At 36.4% G+C, this 19,994-nt stretch overlaps 1 protein-coding gene across 2 annotated transcripts in view; it reads left to right on the forward strand.

The window, feature by feature from the left end:
• JAK2 (Janus kinase 2) overlaps window positions 1-17,642 on the forward strand; it is a 92,164-nt gene extending 74,522 nt beyond the window's left edge. The window contains exons 16-26 of one of the 2 annotated variants that reach the window (XM_074166821.1): window positions 259-386; window positions 1,225-1,363; window positions 2,596-2,747; window positions 3,814-3,964; window positions 4,664-4,800; window positions 5,978-6,167; window positions 7,041-7,165; window positions 11,204-11,376; window positions 12,632-12,749; window positions 13,491-13,604; window positions 15,209-17,642. In XM_074166821.1, the coding sequence (XP_074022922.1) occupies window positions 259-386; window positions 1,225-1,363; window positions 2,596-2,747; window positions 3,814-3,964; window positions 4,664-4,800; window positions 5,978-6,167; window positions 7,041-7,165; window positions 11,204-11,376; window positions 12,632-12,749; window positions 13,491-13,604; window positions 15,209-15,316 (1,535 nt within the window). In that variant the 3' untranslated portion in view covers window positions 15,317-17,642. The remainder of the gene's footprint in view (window positions 1-258; window positions 387-1,224; window positions 1,364-2,595; window positions 2,748-3,813; window positions 3,965-4,663; window positions 4,801-5,977; window positions 6,168-7,040; window positions 7,166-11,203; window positions 11,377-12,631; window positions 12,750-13,490; window positions 13,605-15,208) is intronic. The other variant, XM_074166822.1, reaches the window with a different exon arrangement.
• Window positions 17,643-19,994: the final 2,352 nt, after the last annotated feature.

The raw sequence follows: 19,994 nt of genomic DNA on the forward strand, positions 1-19,994 counted from the left end.
TATTGTCTAAAAAACTATTAAATCTAGTAATTTTGCATTTGAGAAGAAATTTGGCAAACTTCCACACCCTGAAGAAGTATAAGAAACATAGAATATTTGTGGCAATATGATAGATGTCATATAGTTTCAAATTTATAGTTAGTTCACCAGAAAGGTATCAAAGAAAGAGATGAGTAGTACTGAAGTAAAGAGTGGAATTTCAGGAGAGATTATTTGTTGTTGGTTTTAATTGTTACTTTGTTTACTGTTTTAAATCAGACATCCTTGTGCAAGAATATGTAAAATTTGGATCCTTGGACACATATTTGAAAAAGAACAAAAATGTCATCAATATCTTGTGGAAGCTTGAAGTAGCCAAACAGTTGGCATTAGCCATGCATTTTCTGGTAAGTAGTTTATTTGTAAGTTTTGTTAATGGCTGAATTCAGGTGTTTCAGGCTAATACATGTAGAATGGCTGAAATACTACCCTACTACTTGAAACTCTAGAGGGTATTTGAAAATGGGCTAGGCATTTATCAGGTAGTTAGTGGATACAAAGGTGTGTCCTTGGCTATCTTGCACAAAATGTAATTTAATTTCTCTTTCTTTTTTTATGCTTTATGTTTTAATGTGAAATAAAAATATGTTTCCACTAAAAATTCTTAAATTTTCTTCTCCCTCTCCCCCCTCCTCAAGGAATCAGTCCTTCCTGGTTTTCCCACCTCAGCTCATGACGCAACATAAGCTATTTCCTGGTAGTGTTAGTAGTTAACCACTGGGAAGTGAAAATATTGTACAGTTCAAACTGCTAGTACACAGTTTGGCAGAATGTGCCGCAGAATGGCACATTCTTGTTGTGCCATTACAGACATTACAGTCTGTTTAATTCAACATAAAGGCCGTTATTTGAGACAGGATATGTGATTAGATTAATCTTCCCTTTAACAGAATTTAAATGTTCTTGTATTCATTTTAAATGGATCATACTGATGGATCAGTATTCTTCAGAGTTGATGTACATCAAATAGTTTTAATTAAAATGGATGAAAATTGGCTAGAAGCTATAACTGAGTGGAACTGATGGAACATTTGAGATTGGATTAAGTTAATCTATGATTGTTACTCTCTTTGCTGATGTTTCCCTCATCCTGTAGAACGTTGGTTTTTTAATACTTTTTAAATACCTCTTCAACTGTAAGATTAATTTTTTGTCAGTATGTAAAAGATGCATTTCTGTTCATAGGAGGATAAAGGCCTTGTTCACGGGAATGTCTGTGCAAAGAACATCTTGCTTATCAGAGAGGAAGATAGGAAGTCTGGAAACCTTCCATTTATAAAACTAAGTGATCCTGGAATCAGTATTACAGTTTTGCCAAGAGACAGTAAGTCTTTGTGTCAGCTTTCTTGTTTAATGCTTCTCACTTAAAAAGTAAGTTTAGGTTTGGTTTTTTTCTGGCCATTTTTCTGTTATAGTAAGTTCCTGCATCCATCTGTCACTTCAAAATAATCTCTGCAGTCCTAGTCAGCAGTTTCAAGTGTATCTTCTTTATCAGCAAATAGTTACAGGAAATAAAGCCACAGTTCTCTTATTGTGTGAGGGTTTTTTCCTGCTGTTCTCATTTTCAACCTTTTTTTTTCCCACTGGTGGTATTAGGATGCTATAATGTATCATGAGTAAGTCTGTTGTTAAATTGATGTATTTTATAGCTTGAAGAAGCTTTCAGAGTTGAAAGTAAAAGCACTTCTGAAAATGCTGCCCAGCAGTTGAAAATCATCTTCAGTGGATTTCTTGGTGAATACTTGAAAGATCACCACTTGAGGATGCTAAAAATACTGGGCTGTCATCTGCCATTGAGACTGTTCTAATGCTTTATAAACAGCAAAATTAATTAAATGAAAAGAAATTAAAAGTGTGTGCAAGGTTGTTACGCTAATGAAACTGAAGTAACCTTACTATTCTTTATATAGTCTTTTTAATCATTACAGTGTCATTATTTTCCAAATATGGTGTCATTATTTACAAAATGGTGTCATTATTTTCCAAAAAACTGTTTAAAACTCTCTCTTTTTAAATGAGAAGCCAACATTAATCTGAACAGAGTTCTCATTTTAAGGAGCTCTAAATGTAGATCAGTGCAACACCATGTTTTAACTTTTTACTACAGTTAGTATCAAGTCTAGAAATTGAATATTATGAAATTCCTTGTTTTGGCACCTTTTGCTGTGCCGTAATGTGCCAACCATAAGCAAAGCACTGTTTAGTCTACCATGTAGTTTCCCTGTGGTAGCTAGTAAATCTTGGTAACATTGGGGGGAATACAGAAGTCAGAGCAAAAATACAATGTGTAAATGATGTTAAGGAAATTTTCTAACATTAGGTTCATTTTACGATAAAGCTAATGATCCTCCACTTTGATTCATAAATAGTATTTTTGTACATATTCTGTAGCTTTTTTTTTAGGCAGGAACAAAAACTTGGAAAGGTATTAAAAGCATATTGAAGAGTGAAATAGCTATGGAAACTGAAGTAATTTTTACTAAATCAAGTACGTTATAGAATTTTCTGGTTTTAGTATTCATCTTGACATGATATTTCCTTTGCGTGATTGCACAGTTCTTCTTGAGAGGATACCGTGGGTTCCACCTGAATGTATTGAGAATCCCAAACAATTAAGCCTGGCCACAGACAAATGGAGTTTTGGTACTACTTTGTGGGAAATCTGCAGTGGAGGAGACAAACCTCTGAGTGCACTGGATTCTTCAAGAGTAAGTATTACTGGATCTGCAGTCATAAAAGTTCTTTGGACGCTTCTAATTTAAAATATCTGCTCTTGTAAATATATAAGCGTGTAAAGTGGTGTGGCCCATGACCACTGTAGGAAAAGGACACTTTTACTCGTAGATAAGGATCAGAAGTAATGATTTGAGGTTTGATTTTGTTGTTTGTTTTGATTTTTTTATAGGGACAAGGTACACCGTTGCCTGTGTTATCTTGTTCATGTTTCTGTTGCTTTGTTGCAACAGTGTATCACTTTAAACAAGGAGTATTCCTAACAATGTGCATGGATTTTAATTGGCGTTTTTGTAGTAATTGAACACCTTAAATACCATAGGACTTTGTGGGTTGCAGGCAATTCTGCTATTTAAGCTAAACCAGAAATGGTAGCTTTGTCTCAGCTAGGGGCAGGGGTTGGAGGGGAAACACATTCCATAAAAATATTTCTTATGTATTTGCTTCCTTAGTTGAAAGTAAAAAGATTATTTCCTTTACCAGGCTACAAAAAGATTTGAAGTGGTATTTTTATAAATGGACTGTTACCTTCTTACAAAGCCTGATCTGATTTCTAGGATGTTATGATCAGCTCTTATAATAATCTCCAAGGTCTACCTAGACCTAGCTTATAGATACTTGGGTATTTCAGAAGTGGCCCTCCTCTTCTGTACTGATACACATTCTTTCATAACACTCATGAAGCTTTTTACAACTGGAGAAGCTCAGCCAGCTCGCAGGTGGATAGAATTTTCTGCTGGACCGATCCAATTGAGGTTTTCATATATTAACAACAAAGGAGACACCATCTTTCCCATTAGTATTCTCTATTTTCTTATCTTCCATCAGTAGCTGACTGGAATTTCAGAACAGATTAAATTATTGCAGTGTTGCTACATTGTTGGCCTTGGCTTTTGATATAAAATGGTCACATGTTATGTTCCATGAGATAATGGATCTAGCTTGAGAGCACTATTTCTTGGCTGGTTGGGTGAGAATGTTAAGGCTTCTGCACCTCTTTGTGGTTGTATATTAAAGTGGTTTTTATCTATTTAATTCCAGAAACTACAGTTTTATGAAGATAGACATCAGCTTCCTGCCCCCAACTGGACAGAACTAGCAAACCTTATAAACAGCTGCATGGATTATGAGCCAGATTTCAGGCCTTCGTTTAGAGCAATTATACGTGACTTGAATAGTTTGTTCACTCCAGGTGAGTCTGTGATGCAACAAGAATGCATTAGACAAAAAGAGCCCTGGTTCCTATTGGTTCATTTTCGTATGGTGCCTTCCTTTTTGGTATGTTGACTCAGAACCATCTCCAAAGCAGCCCCACAATCTAAGTTTGTAAGGACACTATGTTACTGCTTTTTCAGTTTGCTCTAAAAGAGAACACGTTAAGAGTTAGGATTATTGTTCAAAGCAGTTTTCTGGTTTGGTTAATATCTGTCACAAACATTCTAGTCTCTTAACCAAGTATGTTACGTTTGTGACTGTCTTTCTTTTTCCTCCGAATAAAATACATAGGTATTTTTCTTTTTTCCAAGTGGCAGGTGCACGTTATCGCAAGCCCTTGTGAAGTTTACATTTCTCCCCTCTGCAGTAGTGGGGCTGTTGCACAATAGTTGCTGAACTTGAAGTACAATAGGCATGCAAAAAGGAAAATAAGGAAATTAAAGCAAGACTCACAATGAGTCATGTCAGGTCATTTGGCTTTTTTGTAATACATCTTTGTCTTTTAATGGAAATCACTATATAGAAATTAAGGTAGTTGTTAATATTCTACTTAGCTTGGGGTATGCGAAGCAAAGGTGGAACATGCCATGATTGTAATAAGTGTTTTCATTCTCTTATTTGCTTCTCTGTGCCTCCTGTTCCCTTTCTCCCTTCCCTTTGTCCTCGTGCTCCTCAGATTATGAGCTATTGACAGAAAGTGATATGTTGCCAAATATGAGAATTGGAGCACTTGGATTTTCTGGTGCTTTTGAAGATAGGGACCCAACACAATTTGAAGAAAGACATCTGAAGTTTTTGCAGCAGCTTGGCAAGGTAGGATGTTTTGAAATTCTCTAATTGCTTAGCAAAGAACTATCTTCCTCAGTTGGTTTCTGATGACCCCACATACAATATTTACATTGAAACTTCTGTTGCAGAAATTAATAATTTCAGTCATATCTGACCACAATATGCACTTCCTTGGGGATCTTTTTCGAGTTCACAATATCATAAAGGTAGCTGACCTCTACAGTGAATCCAGTCACACCAAAAGGCTAAAATCCTTTTCAGTAATGCAGAGCTGTGTCTGACACAATCTTTTTTTTTTTTTTTTTTAATACTTAGTATTCATTTAAAAATGCTTCAGAGCAGTCTTGCATAGAACTAGTGCAGCTGGGTTTTTTGGTGCATGCATATTCTGAGAAGTCTGAATGTGCAGTCCTTGAATTCAGCAAAGTCTTTGAGATATATGTAGGCCTTGAACTTTTTAGGCTTTAGAAATTAGCATTTGGTTACTCATTTTGCAAGTCATTGCAGCCTGGTTGTATGAAAGCATGCCTAGACAGATGACCAAGTGCAGCTGGCAGATCTTCACCCAAGTACCATTTTTCCAGAATGGTTTCTTGCTGTTTTATGGGTTTTTTTGACATGATAGCTATATATTTATTTAATTCCAAATATTAATGAAAGCAAGCCTGGAAGTGAAGCAGCAAAACTGCTTCTGTTTGCAGATGGTTGTTTGTTGACTAAAAATGGTAGCATAGCACAGGGAGAGGAACAGAGTGGTAGATGATGACTGCATAAAGGAAGATAAAATACAGAGAAAGACATGACAAAACATTGAAACAAATGGAGGAAGAACCTCCAAGAAGCAGGGGAGAACTAAGAACCAAGAGGAACCTAAATGTAGGGGGTTTTGCAAGTGCAGGAAAAGGAGTATCCCACTGGCAGTTCGGGAGTGCAAGGGGAAATTTGTGAAGAAGAGGGGAGAAAATGGATGGACATCACGCCCTCTCCTTGCCCTCCTTCACTCCCATGCCATTTGCTTCTTTATAGAAGGAAGTGATCCTGCACTGTTTTTCTCTCAGGGAGGTTTTGTGGCATTTCACTTAATTAATTGTGGTCACCTTAATGCTGATACAGTGAGCACTGAAGCAATATGAACAAGCACTAAGAAAGAGTCAATGATGTGGACTTGTTTTCAATTCAAGTGTTTCCATTTGTGATCTAGGGAAATTTTGGCAGTGTTGAGATGTGCCGGTATGACCCCCTGCAGGATAATACTGGGGAAGTGGTGGCTGTGAAAAAGCTGCAGCACAGCACAGAAGAGCACCTTAGAGACTTCGAAAGAGAAATTGAAATACTTAAGTCTCTGCAGCATGATAACATTGTTAAATACAAAGGAGTATGCTACAGCGCAGGTATGTGCTATATTGAATACAACTTCAGGTGTATTTCCACTTATGCATACTGAGAAATTCAGAGAGGTAAGTGTTTATGAAGCTCATTGACTTGTTCTAGCTTTACGAGAGCTTAAGAGAGTACAAAGCAAAGGAAATAGTGTCTGTTGTATACTACTCAGTACAAGGTGGACATTTTATTCAGTTTCTTTATCTTAAAGCATAAAAGTCTTCTTAGAAAAGCATTTGGAGTTAAGTAGGAAAATGCAACCATTTTGTAATTGTTGTTGTTTTTTGCTCGCTGTAATGTCTCGGAGTGGATATTACCAATTCTTGTACAGCCTATACAGTAAAAGACTAGACAGTAAAAAGTTTCAGAAAAAAATGTATTTAAGTGAACTGTTGATGCTATTAAAGTTGATGAATGAAAGTATGGGTTCTCCCCAGGATCTTGCTGTAAAAAGAAGACTATTGGGTTCAAAATCAGACTAAGATTTTAAAGGTGGTAAAATTGCTGACCAGTTATGTTAGTTGCCGTTCTGAGTTTCATTTCAGCGATGAGAGGGAATTACATAAACACAGATATACACGTGGAACTTTTGCTTTGCTGTAGGAATAGTAGCTAAAGTATTGATGAGATGATCCTGATTAGTGATGCTCTGTATGTTAAGCATATCCACATTATTGTTTTGTTTGAATAAATGGCATTCCCTGAACAAATGCAGTTAACTATTCTATGAAAAAATGCAGTGATGTACATATAATATATTAGCTTTTTGCTATTAAGCCTATTTTCTGTTACTTTTATTCATAAACATTTGTAAATATTTATATTTCAAAAGTTGTAATTGGAAAATGACAAAAAATTAAGTGTATTTTTTGTTGTTGTAAAAGGTCGTAGGAATCTAAGATTAATTATGGAGTATTTACCATACGGAAGTTTACGAGATTATCTGCAGAAACACAAGGAGAGGCTGGACCACAAGAAGCTTTTGCTGTATGCTTCTCAGATATGCAAGGTAGGAAATTTAGGGTGATTGATATTTTTCAACAATTTTTTGTCTCCTTGGTCTCACTTGTCTCAAAACAACCATCAATGGTTGTTTTGGAGTATTTTTTATAATACTGTTAGGCTGGTAGCACCACATAACCCTAAAAGAAGTAGCAATACATTTTCGTGTACTCAAGAACTGGACAAACTTCTGAGTATCTTAATAGAGAATGCTGAAACTGGCTGGTCTGCTGATTGAGGCAGAATATCCTGCATTTATTGTTGTTTATTTTATAATTTGCTTAGCTTATATTTCTTTCAGAAGAATTAAAACCTCTTTTCTCTCTGAGAGCTGAAGTAAAACATACTCACCCAGGCAAACTGTTCATGACATACTATAACAGATTTTTCAGAACTTGGACATTCAGCTATAAAAGCACTATAACATCATGTATATGTTTAAGAAATTTACTTTAAAATGTGAATGATATTAGCTTATTTAGCAGAAAGAGCAAAGATAGCCAATTTCTATATGAAGAACTAGAAGCCACAGAAGTGCCCAAAGCTGTAATAAATTATTTGCTAGTTTCAATGAATGGTACTTAACATCTTCCATAAAATTTTGAAAACGGGCAAACGTCTAATCTTTATTGTGATATCTCATTTCCTCAGAAAGAGGGCCTTGTGCCTACCCTGGTTTTATTGCATGTTTTAGATTTCATTGCATGTTCAGTAGTTTGGGGAAGGGAAAAAGAAAGTGGGGGGAAAAGAGGGCTAGGGGAGAACAGAAAAAGAAAAAGGAAAAAAAACAGACACCCCTTACACCCTCAAGGCATGTACTAGAAGTATTTTTAAATTCCTTTCCCCAATACCCACTTCAAAGATGTGGAAACAGTAGGTTACTTAAAATTAATGAGTATTCTTCAGGGTGTGCAGCCCGCATATATTATGTCTGGTAGTTGTGCCCTGCCACATACCGAGGAGAAGACTTTCCTTCTGTGATATCTTCAGAAAAGGCCTGACAAGAATCGGGCAGGAGAATCTCTGCAAGAGCTAAGATTTCTCCAGGCATTCAAACTTTCACATGGTGAGCAGAGCTTGGCAGTTCCCTGCTTGAAACTGGACTGACTCAGTAAAACTTGTAGCTACTGAACCTGGGACAGGTACAGGATGCTGTGTGCATCATGTACTTCACTGAAACAAGGTTATGTGCGTAGCCTCCAGCAAAACCTCCTTGATGGGCAAGCAATGTGCAATGAGGTTGGAAAACAGAAAATGTTCACAAGTCTGTAGCAAGTGTCAGTTCTTTTCACAGAGAGGAAGGGTCGAACGTGTGACCACCCACACAAAGGGGGTTAAAAAGCCCTCTGATCTGTGTCTCCAAAACAAGAAGTCATTCTCCTGTAACAGGCATAAGAAATTATCTCAGTATTATTTCTGCAACAAAATAACTCTGTATCAGTGCTGGTAAGTCACTGAAGACAATCATCCTTCAGGCAAAGAGCTGGAAGAGTCTAACACTCGGCGTCACCTAGGAGGATGGTGACAGTGAATCTTTCACAGATCAAAGAAGCAACAGGGATTTTGAATACACAAAGATTGCAGCCACTTACCTGCTTTATTCTGTGGCCATCTCAGCCTGCTGCTTGAGGGTCATAACATGCCTGCCCTGTTCACTTTCATAAGAAGCTGTGAAGTTTGCACAGGCTAAGTCTTCTGGCCTTATCCAAAGCTTTATCCAAAGCCTCAAGGAACAATAGTGGCAACCTATCTCAGGACCCTGGTCTCTGAGACAGAGGTATCTGATGGAGAATTGGAAGGTGGATTTTCACCTTTGCAGGTAGTGCAAGTATGGCAGGAAACTTTGGGAAAGGAATTGTATTCAGAAGGTACAAAGAAAAGGTTCTTAATGTGTGTGTCTGTGTACATAAACATATATAAAAGAAGCACTGAGATATTACAGGTCTTCAGGATGGTGACGAAAAGTCATAGTAGATGAAATGGCTGCTTCCTAACTACCTAAGCACCCACCAGGAAGAAGGGAGCTAGAATATGCCTTCTGCAGATGCTGAAGTGGGAGAATGTCCTGCTTTCATGTGACAAAACATGGGTACGTGCAGTATCAGAATGTGGAAGGACCACATACAGGACTTGCTCTTGAAGTATCTTCACTTCTAAGGGAAGTAAAGAAAAATTAACGGTGTATATGTCTTGCACTGTTGTTGCTGTGCAACCTGCAAAGCAGAGGTTATATTGATCACTTGAAGATTTCACTCTAATCTGCAGCATTACTTTAAAACAACTTAGTTAAAAACATAGTACTTAGTATTAGGAAAATGGGATCCGAATGCTTTTCCTTCTTTAGCTGATCACATTTCCCTCTTTAGTTGTTTTTGCTTCTCTTGCAACATTTGCTCTTTCAGCATGTCACATCTGTTCTCTGTGCTGTGTATTTCTGTCACTCTGTTATTTTGGGTTTTTTAATAAAAAAATCTTTTTCCCTCTGCCTTGCTGCTCTTCTCTCAAATGTAGGAGAGTGAAATGAAGGCATGCCCGTAGCTGAGGGTTAAGATGAGCGTGTTTGCTTACTTGCTGTGTTTTGCCTCCTCGCTAGTATACTGGGAGAGGGTTCCTGACTTGAAGGATATTTTTTTGTGCATATCTGTGAAAAGCAGCATTTTCAGAGATGGCCTTTTTTGATGTTTCTGTAGATGCAAATTAGCGCAGCTGTCGTCTGGTGCAGCTTGTGCCATTAGTACAGCTTGTCTGGTGGCAAGCAATAGAACTCTACATTCAACTTTAAAGAATCCTGACAATAGAATGGCAAGTAAGGAGTTTAACTTCTCTGTGCATCTGATTTTGGGGATGTTCTTTTTTCCTTTTTTGGATCTGCATTTTATTAATGGTGGATGATAGAAGAAGAGGCTAAGATTAGATTTATTTTTCTATGTCTTAATACATACAGTGCTTCAGGTGTCCTTGTTGGAGATCCTAACTTTAATGATAGAAACATTTGAAATTACATAATTAAACTCAACTCCATTGTTAGACTAGTGCCACAGGATTATGATTTCCACTACAAATTGCATTATTTCAATTCGGTATCTCTCTTAGCCTGGAAAATACCTGTTTAATAGAAAAATTACTATAATCAGAAAAACTTTAGGACTCTCTTCCTTACAGTATGTAGTAGTAGTAAAAAGTTACAGCGTTCATATAGACTGGTTGTATCAGAACCCAGGAGTCTCACTTTGAAAAAGCTACGTTTGGTATTTTTTGGAATAACAGTGGGTAAGTGGGTAATGAAGAACAGGGAATTTTTCAACAGTTTTGGAGTGGGATGCAAGTAAATAGCAGTGCCACCTTGCGGTGCTACGAGGTAACAAGAGTCTGAGAGGAAGGTTAGATTTTGGAGACAAGCTACTTCTGAGGTTTCTCACTTAAAAAAGAAGAAAATCTTTTGGCAGTAATAGCATAACATTGATATTCAAAATGTTGGACCAGCGTTTTGTTACAGCAACCGATAGAAATCTAACAATAAGCAGAACTGTGTTGGTGAATAATGGTCCCTACAGAAAAGAAACAAGACAGACAGGTAGGAATACAGTCAGAGAATAGTTGTCAAATTAAAGAAATCATAATATAAAGTTTCATAAAGCAATCAGGAAAGCAGATGTACGAAGTGAATAAAAAAGATTAAATGAAATGGGTAAGTAGGAGAGTCTTCTCATCTGCTGTGGATTGTGTGGTTTAGCCCAAATTTTGTTTTCTTTCTGCCTATCACTGGCAAACTGCATCTGGCCACAGAAAGGAGCTGTAACAGCTATCCAGCTACATTATCAAAGAACGCCTGGCCCCGAGGGGTGCTCAGTCTATCTCCCTTCAGTTAAGGGAAGTCCCTGCACTTGGAAAAATGTAACTCCTCAAGAGAATTACAAATGTTCAAGCACATCGGTTTTGGTAACAATCCGTGTTTGGTTTTAACTTTGAGATTAACTCATCTCTTCAGGGGAAGTGCAGCTACTTAATGGTATTTTCCTATTGTGTTTGTGAACTTTTCTCCTAGGGCATGGAGTATCTGGGTACAAAAAGATATGTTCACCGGGATTTAGCAACCAGAAATATCTTAGTGGAGAATGAGAACAGAGTAAAAATTGGAGATTTTGGATTGACAAAAGTCTTGCCACAAGACAAGGAATACTACAAAGTAAAAGAACCTGGTGAAAGCCCTATATTTTGGTAAGTCTTCCTTTGGAATGTGAAATCATGGCATGTTTTCAGTTTTTGCAGTTCAGCCAATTGTTTTGCACATTGTGGAATTTTTAAGTGCAAACTCCAAATCAGTTACCCAGAATTGTAAGTCACATGCATGATGTTTGACTTTACAGAACAGAATGTAACTGTAAGACTTGTAAACATTTATTTTTTTAATCCCTCTAAATATTACCAAAATATTTAAAAGAAATAGAATGCAATAGAGAAGATATTCAAAGATAGAAGAAATCTGAAGGGGACCATTACCCAGGACGCTTTCAAAATTTTAGACCTTTCAAAGGTTCCCTAAACACTGGTCATTCATATCTTCTACCTGAGATCTGTTGGATAGACCATCTGTTGACCAAGTGGAGTTAAATGCCACAGACTGTAATTAGCAAGGATAAAGTGTTGGGTTGAATATTTGGGTAGATCTCTGGAAGCTCAGTGCCCAAATAAAGACAAGGTCCTAATTACTCCAAAATGCAGTAATGCTCCCAATGAGCTGCATTTAGTTTGGAAAGGAAAAGAATACTCTGTGTAGACTGTGAGAGATTGAAGGATTATGAAATGAAAATTGGTAGACTGTATTCAGAATACAAAATATATACTTCACTTCTGTTCTATAAAGACGTAGAAACACCTTAAAAAATACACTGGCATATAACTGTGATAGACACCATTTTATGTCCTGATAGCAAAGGAAAATGCCATTCTATGCGTGTGATTTTAGTCTATATTTTAGTCTGCCTTAGGCACTGTAAAAATGTCGTATTTAAAGAATAAATAATACGAAATGGCAGTTTAGTAGATGTAAAATTTAAGCTGTAAAATTGAAGCCTTGAACTGTGTACCAGGTACTTCTGGACTTACTGAAGGTGACAGAAGGACGCTTACTGGCTGTAATCATCTTTCTTTCCTGGCATTATCGCATCAAAATCTTGCTTACTCGAACTACAGATAAGAAAAGTATCTACAACTTTGTTGGAAAAAACCAAACTTGGATACAGTTAGCACTCACTGTATTTGTTTGCAGTAGTTTGTGTTTTCAATGCCAATTAACTATTATTAACAGAATAGTTACTAGTGAAGGTACTGGAAGGAAATGAGAATGTGCTGATGCCTATGAACAGAGAACGCTTATTCATGAAAAAAAAAAAATCAGTCTTTAAAGTAGTATCTTCAAAGTCAAAAAGACACATGTTACACAGAACAATATTGCTTTTGCCGTGTGTTGCAGGTATGCTCCAGAATCTCTGACGGAAAGCAAATTTTCTGTGGCCTCAGATGTGTGGAGTTTTGGTGTGGTCTTGTATGAACTCTTCACTTATATTGACAAGAGCAAAAGCCCACCAGCTGTAAGTACATAGTTAATGGTTATCAGAGTTTTCTTACTTACTTATTTAAATTTTTGAAAATATATAGGTTGTGCCTATACCTAAATAGATTAATATTTACTGACCCTTTTCTGGAGATATCTTAGTGTTTATGAGGAAGCATCCAATCAGAAGAATCAACATGCTAGAAAGTATTAGTATCAAGCCATAAGAAGGAAGGGAGACCTGAAAATTAACTGATAGTCTGATAATCTTATCCATCGTGTAACTCCTAACTGTTGAAAAAAGATTTTTAAATCTGTTATTATAGATTGTTTTTTCTTGTCATTTGCGGAGAGTAATTCCAGATGCAACTGTTTCATTGCAACATGACAGGTATTTTTAAAAATGCCATTCCAAATCTAAGGTTCAGCCAAATAAATACGTTAACATTAAGTTGATATAAATAAGGTAAACTAAAAGTTATTTGGTTCTTACAGAACCCAAGTTAGGAAGTTATTGAAGTTCAAGAAAGAGAGAGTGGCTTTTTGCAAACTGTTGGCAGACTCCTTTAAAGCCAAATTTATATTGGATGGAGGAAAAATACTGTGATTATTGATATATTCTCTGGACTCGTAATTTGTATTTTTATCATTGTGAGATACTATTATATTTATTCTTATTATTATTTATTATTCTCATAAACATTTTTTAAAGGAAAAAAAGATGCTGCAATATCCTTACCAAGGGAAAATTCTTATGACAGTTGGCTTTCTGTTTCAGGAATTCATGCGCATGATTGGCAATGATAAACAAGGGCAGATGATTGTATTTCATTTGATAGAGCTTTTGAAGAATAATGGACGACTGCCGAGACCAGATGGATGCCCTGATGAGGTGAAGTATTATCTTAATATGTTACTGTAGTCTGGAAGGTGCTCAGTCAGGGTGAGTACCTGGCAAATGCAAAACTTACGTTTTGTTCTGCTTGGATTACTTGAAGTATTTATACAAGTGGAATGGCTGTGCTGTTACTTTACCAATTGTGTGATGAGTACAATCACATTTCTCTTCTGATTCTTTAGATTGCATTTCCTCAGGAGCCCAGAATGTAGTCTTTCTAAATATAAAATAAATAAATAAATAAAATAGGTGTGCTTTTTAACGTGTATAACTTCCAGCTCGGATCAACTGTTGCAACCCTTTAAAGTCAAGCACGCTTGGCAATAATTCAAGTAATAATCCATTCAAAACTGGAGACAGAGTAGAGATCGGGGTCAAGTGGTCTAGCAGAGAAGAGAAGGAATGGTACAGGTGGGGCAGGGAAGTCATGGGGGAAGTGGGAGCTTACAGAGAATCGAAAGAGAAGTCTTTGAAGTAACCTTTCTTGCATTGTATGTGTGAGTTCAACAATTGTTGAATTACAAGGTTTGTTTTTTTGTAGATAACCTGAATGTCATATGTATAAGATAATACATAATCTGTTTTACTGAAACTGTATCCAAACTAATGCAAAGGCTTCAATGTCTGACATTTCTTCAGATATCAAAGCAAGATGGAAATGTCTCTCGTCAGAAACTGTGCCTTTCCCATTTGATCCTAAAAGGCCAGTTATCACAGATATTAAATCTTCTAGATGTCTGTAGTTTACAAGCTGCTTGAGACTTGGGTCTAAAGCAGCTTGGTCAATGCAGGAGTTTCAGGTTTGCTGAAAAATAAGGAACTGATGATACATTTTTTCCTGGGAGCCGTGCAGATTGTTCTTAAGCAACGTGTAAAAAAATTGTCGGAAGTACGAGAAGTTGGTAATAATGCTCTGGGTTAAATTAGTGAAAAGAGTACAGGTGAAGAGCTTGGCAAGTTTTTTTTGTGACCAGATATCAGGTACATGTTTGGTAGAGCAAACTGTTGCCAAATGCCTCTTGTAATCGAAATCTCCTCCAAAAATAATTTCAATCTACTTCTAGAAGTGGGGTCAGTTTGCAGAGTAACTTTTCTGGCTTGTTTCTGAGTATAGATGAAGAATATTCAAGAGTTCGGTATACGAATGTGGAGAAGTGTATGTTAACATTGCAAGTAAAGCTTAATTTAGAATTGCTGTCTTTGTAAGCCTGATTTTTGGTCAGACTTGTAAAGCATTTGTCATTTTAAACATTTTTGAGCTTTTCAAAAAATAAGAGCAAGGAAGAAGAAAAAACACAAAATAACATGTCTCTTAGAAGTTTCAAAAACTAGCTGAGTGAATTTCCATACTAACTTAAGAAAAAATAATCTCCTTTCATAATAAGAGCTTTAGCATAGCTAGCCGTCCTCACTTCTTGCTGTCATTGGGATCAAGCAGATAAACTGATTGGTATAGCGGGACTTCAGGCACACTCTTGCGCCACTGTTGCTTGGAAACCTAAAGTTAAGTTGGATGTTCTTTGGACCAGTTCAAAGTAGCTATTAACTATTTGTAGCATCTGTTTACCTAATACTGATTTTCTTTCTTTCTCCTCCAGATTTATGCTATCATGAAAGAATGCTGGAACAATAATGTTACCCAGCGCCCCACCTTTAGGGATCTTGCTCAGCGAGTGGATCATATAAGGGATAACATGGGCGGATGAGAAAACCGTCCCTCCTTCACGGGATGTGTTGGAATGCAGAACCAAATGTACTTGGTCTGCTGTGTATAGTTGACATATGTACACATGCGCATCTTACCTTTGCTGGAAGTAAAATCTGTGTGGCAAATATCCTATCTCAATCTGCATACTGAGGAATCCTGCTGGTTTTCTTTATCAGGATATATTTGTTACTATGAGAACATGCTGAAATTTTCAATAGGGAGAGAAATTATTTTTCTAAGTAAAATAATCTAATATATGGTCAGTCTACAACACCATTATTTGCCTTACTTGGCAATGCAAAAAAGAGGTGACTTAAAATGCGTTGAGATTAAGAGATGAAAAGACGGTGTATTTCCTTGTTTAAACGGAGATGCACAGAAAAGAGCTCTAGGCTTTTCACACTGAGTACACAGTGACTTGGCACCCTGTTTTCTGTATTGCACAAGGGCTTGCGTTTGTTAATACAGTTTTGTATTTGTTTCATTGTTGATGCAGAAATGGCTTCTCTGTATAACGAAACAGAAGTGGTTATGTAACCCAGAAACTTAATGTGCCTGTCTGAATCAGTTCTCAGCCAGCAATATATGCAAAGAGATATAGTAGGCTGTGTGATGTACTGTAAGTATTTTGAGGGAAAGGGAGCAAATTGTTCTTAATTTGGAGAGCCAGAAAATCTACTCATCGGTGTGAAAATTTTAATTTAAAATGAAAAAGCAAACATGTTATCCAGTTTTTGTTACTCTTCTTTTCCTCTGAGTAAGTATTAGATTCCCTTTATATAATTGAAGATGCAGTGATAACAAGTAGAAACGAAGCCATTTTATACAAGGCAGTGTCTTCAGTTTGTTCTGAATATGAAAAAGCTAAGCATACTGCTTTTAAATACTGCTCTTTTATTATTTCCATCTTTGTAATGTTCATGCAGTCATAAGTGTATCTATAAATTGGTAACTTTTTAAAGCAGAATTAAAAAATCTAGAAAATGCCCTCCATTTCACAGTTCCGCGCGTTGCTGTTAAGATGATCACCTTATACCTTCCTTCCAAGACAGAAAAAGGAATGCTTATGGCCCAGTATTTGATACGGCCAGTCACAATGACATCTAGTCTATTTTGTAATGAAGTGGCTCTAGTAACCTCCTACTTCTTTCTGTGATGATACCCAACAAAAGACTGTTTGGAAGGAGGAATTACAATTGCAATTGCTCCACACTCAGCAGGGGGCAAGGACATGATCCCAGTTACTGAGAACTGGAAAGAGATCAGAGCTACCTGAACAGATTATACTTACGCTCTATAATTTGACTTTTGAAATAAGTCTAACAAAAATTTATGGACAACTCTTCGGTTTTGCCTTCAGGCATAAAACTTGGGGATAATCTTGTATCGCAAAGCAGTCAAGTTGCAGGTTTTGTTTGTTTTTAGTTCAAATAATATTTTTTTTTTCTACTTAAGCATTATTGTTTGCAAAGTACAATGCTTGTTCTTCTTGGACTTTTGCTGAGAGAAGTTCAGTTATGGGGATATACAGCTTAGCAAACTGACCTGACATCCATTTTTGTATTTAAAAATGAAGTGTTCATTTTTAAAATTTGTGACGGTGACTCAGTGAGACAGAGGAGTTACTGTCGTGATGCGCCTCCTTAAGATTTGTGGTTAATTACATTCATCTTATCAGAACTTTTAAGTACCTCAACTTTAAAAAATAAAAAAATCCTTACTTGGTGTAACATAGTGCCAGTATAGCAGTGTTTTTTACCACTATGATGTTTCTCTCCCACAATCACTCATGCAAAATTATGATTTTTTTATAATACGGGAGATTGCTAAACAGGGAGGGCAGCATCAGCCCTCTTTCTGCTCACTGCATTTAATAATATTTCTTTTGGATTTCTTGCCACCAAGCACTTGCATAGTTAATTTTTTAAACTAATTTGATAATCAGTTTTTAAGCTGCAAAGAACTTTAAAGTGCTTTGTTCAATTTAACATGTGTTTTTTCTGTTTCTATACATTGCTTTGAAGATTTAAAATTTTGTGCAAAAGATGTCTTCACATTTGTAGTCTGTTGTGTGTGCGTATTTTTTGTAACAAAAGAAGATAAAGCTTTAAAGCATTGAAACAGCATTTTAGCTGGGATAACATATGCAGGAATTATGTAAAATTTGCAGTGTATGACACTCAGTAGCTAACTGGTTTCCAATATATAGTAGACTAAACATAATTTATGTAAAAATCTCAGGGAAGTTTGTGTAATGCAATGAAGAGATCTTCCAGTCTGCTGTTTTTTCAAGTGAATAAAAAGTCTTTTTCTTGTTCTACTACAGTATGACTGATTACCTAGTCTATTTGATTGCATAAATATAGTGTTGAACTCAAGGATAATTTTTAAGTGTCTTGTGGAATTTTTTTTTTTTCACTTTAATACTTTATAATTTTTAGAGAAAGCCATATCCTTACACTGCAGTGTAATTTTGTGCTGTTGGTCAGGAACATACAGTCTTTTGTGACAAGTCTGTCTGTGCAAAGGGCTCGATCATTCGGGATGAGTGTTCTTAGCTGGGTGAAGAGGACCAAGTAGTGTTGAGGACTCTCAGGGGATGTATGGTCATCTGCAGCGTCAGTGTTTCAGTCCTGGAGCAGGCCGAATGGTTTTCTCAAAAAGCTCTTGAGGAGGTGGATGCAGTGATTTTGCTGAATTTGCTACTGCCAATTGTAGTAACCTTTTTTTAAAAAAAATCCAAACAACATACACCGCATTTCGAAAGCTCTCAGATCTACAGTATCATCATATAATGCCGTATTTTTATATAGCCTTTGTATTAACAGACTCTATTCTTTGGTTTAGAAGCTTTCTTCAGTTGGCATTGCATTTGTCATACTCCAGTGTAATCATTATGCTACCCAAAATGCTGTGATGATTTTTTTTTTTGTAGAAAAAGTGATGGTTTATGCATATCTGACTGCTGCTACAGTGTAGAATTAAAATATTAACTACTTTGCACTTATATTTGAAGGGAAGGAATTTTTCTGTAAGTGCAGAATATGTCTTATGGAATCTCTGCAAACAAGTATTGTCTAGTATAATATTGGCTTGTCGTCTATCAGTATAAAAATGTTAAGTTTCAAAATTAGTTTTTAAATATATTCCACAGCCTTGCAACAGTCATGTAATAAGCCAGAGGAGGAATGAATTTTCAGGAAAAGAACCCCATATTCTTGTCAAGTCCTAGTATTGATTAAAAGCTTCCATAGTTGAGGTAATGATTACTAATTGCACAGATGAATAGAACTGTAAAAAGATATGTAAAAAATTATTCTAATTTTTTTCCAGATTTTAAGTTTTCCATTGTTGCATTTAGTTGAGATGTTGATCAACTGCCTTGAAATGTATGTTACTGTTTGAAGTATGGAGAAATGTATCTCTGGTAAAGAAAGCAAGTTTTTCAGGAATGTATGATCACAAACACCCGGAGGATAGAGTTCTGAGAGCAAAAGTAGAAGCGTAGAAGAGCAACAACACTGGTGGAAAAAGGCTGATGTTCAACACTGAAGAAGCTTTCCAAAATCTGAAATGCACAATGATTTATAAAAAAATGATGTCTATTGAAAATGCCATACCATGACAAATATGTGCTGATATATTTCTAAACTGTGCGTTGTCTGCCTTAAATCTAAAATACTCACAGAGACCTAACCTGACTGAAAAACGCAAGAATTACTATACCAAAAGAAACTGCTTAAGGTCGTGCCATGCCAGACAGCAATTTTGAAAAGGTGTTTGGCTAAGAAGTTTCTTTCTGAATTTTACTTTTTGAATAAGAGGTTTATGATACTTTATATTAAAGTAGAAAAAGTCCCTTTAGGGAGGGGGTGGGGGGGAAGAAGACACCTGCTACTTATGGTTGGACTGCAAACATACGAACACATGGTTTCCTGAAGAGAACATGAAAGGGATATTTTTTAGAAAACTCTGTGTTGATACCTGAAACTTAACTGTGCATTTCTTTTGAGTTTGGGTAGTGAAAATAAAATAACTACATACAATGAATGGCACATGCCTGCCAAGATTTTCTTTTATATAATACCTAGAACTAGTTACTGGTGTTTAAATAGCTACTGAGGAGAGCTGGTCTGTTTAAAGGGGTAGGATACGGCACATACGACTTTTGTGACCTTCCCGGAGGAGCCGTACATAGTGTTTATCTTTTAATTTACGTGTACCAAAGTAAAGGTGGTATATCGGGTGCTCCCTAACAAAAAGACTGGGGGGGTTCAAGTTTGTTTGTGTTTTAAGTTTTCATTAAGCTAATTATTTTGGGATGAAGAAACACTTCCCTTTGCTTCTCTCTAAATACTGAGAGTGAGTTTGTAAGACAGGGACCACTAAGAGGTTGCCTGTTGTCAGACTACAGTTCTTCACAATTTCTGACAATCTCTTATGAAGCCACTCGTTGATTTGCATTACTTTGTCATCTCCTTCGTCCTCATGTAACTTTACATTTACCACCACTTACCTTGCACAGAGTTGAATGCTGTCAAATTTTGAGAAGGACGGTGGCAAAATGGAAAATATGTATATAAATACAAGGATGCAAATGTATACTTGAGCTATTCTACTGTGGTGGAAGTAAAAATCAAGGTAGTTCGATTAGCCTTTCCCACACATAAATGGCA

The sequence above is a fragment of the Numenius arquata genome, chromosome Z (assembly GCF_964106895.1).
Source record: "Numenius arquata chromosome Z, bNumArq3.hap1.1, whole genome shotgun sequence".
NCBI classification, from domain to species: Eukaryota; Metazoa; Chordata; class Aves; order Charadriiformes; family Scolopacidae; genus Numenius; species Numenius arquata.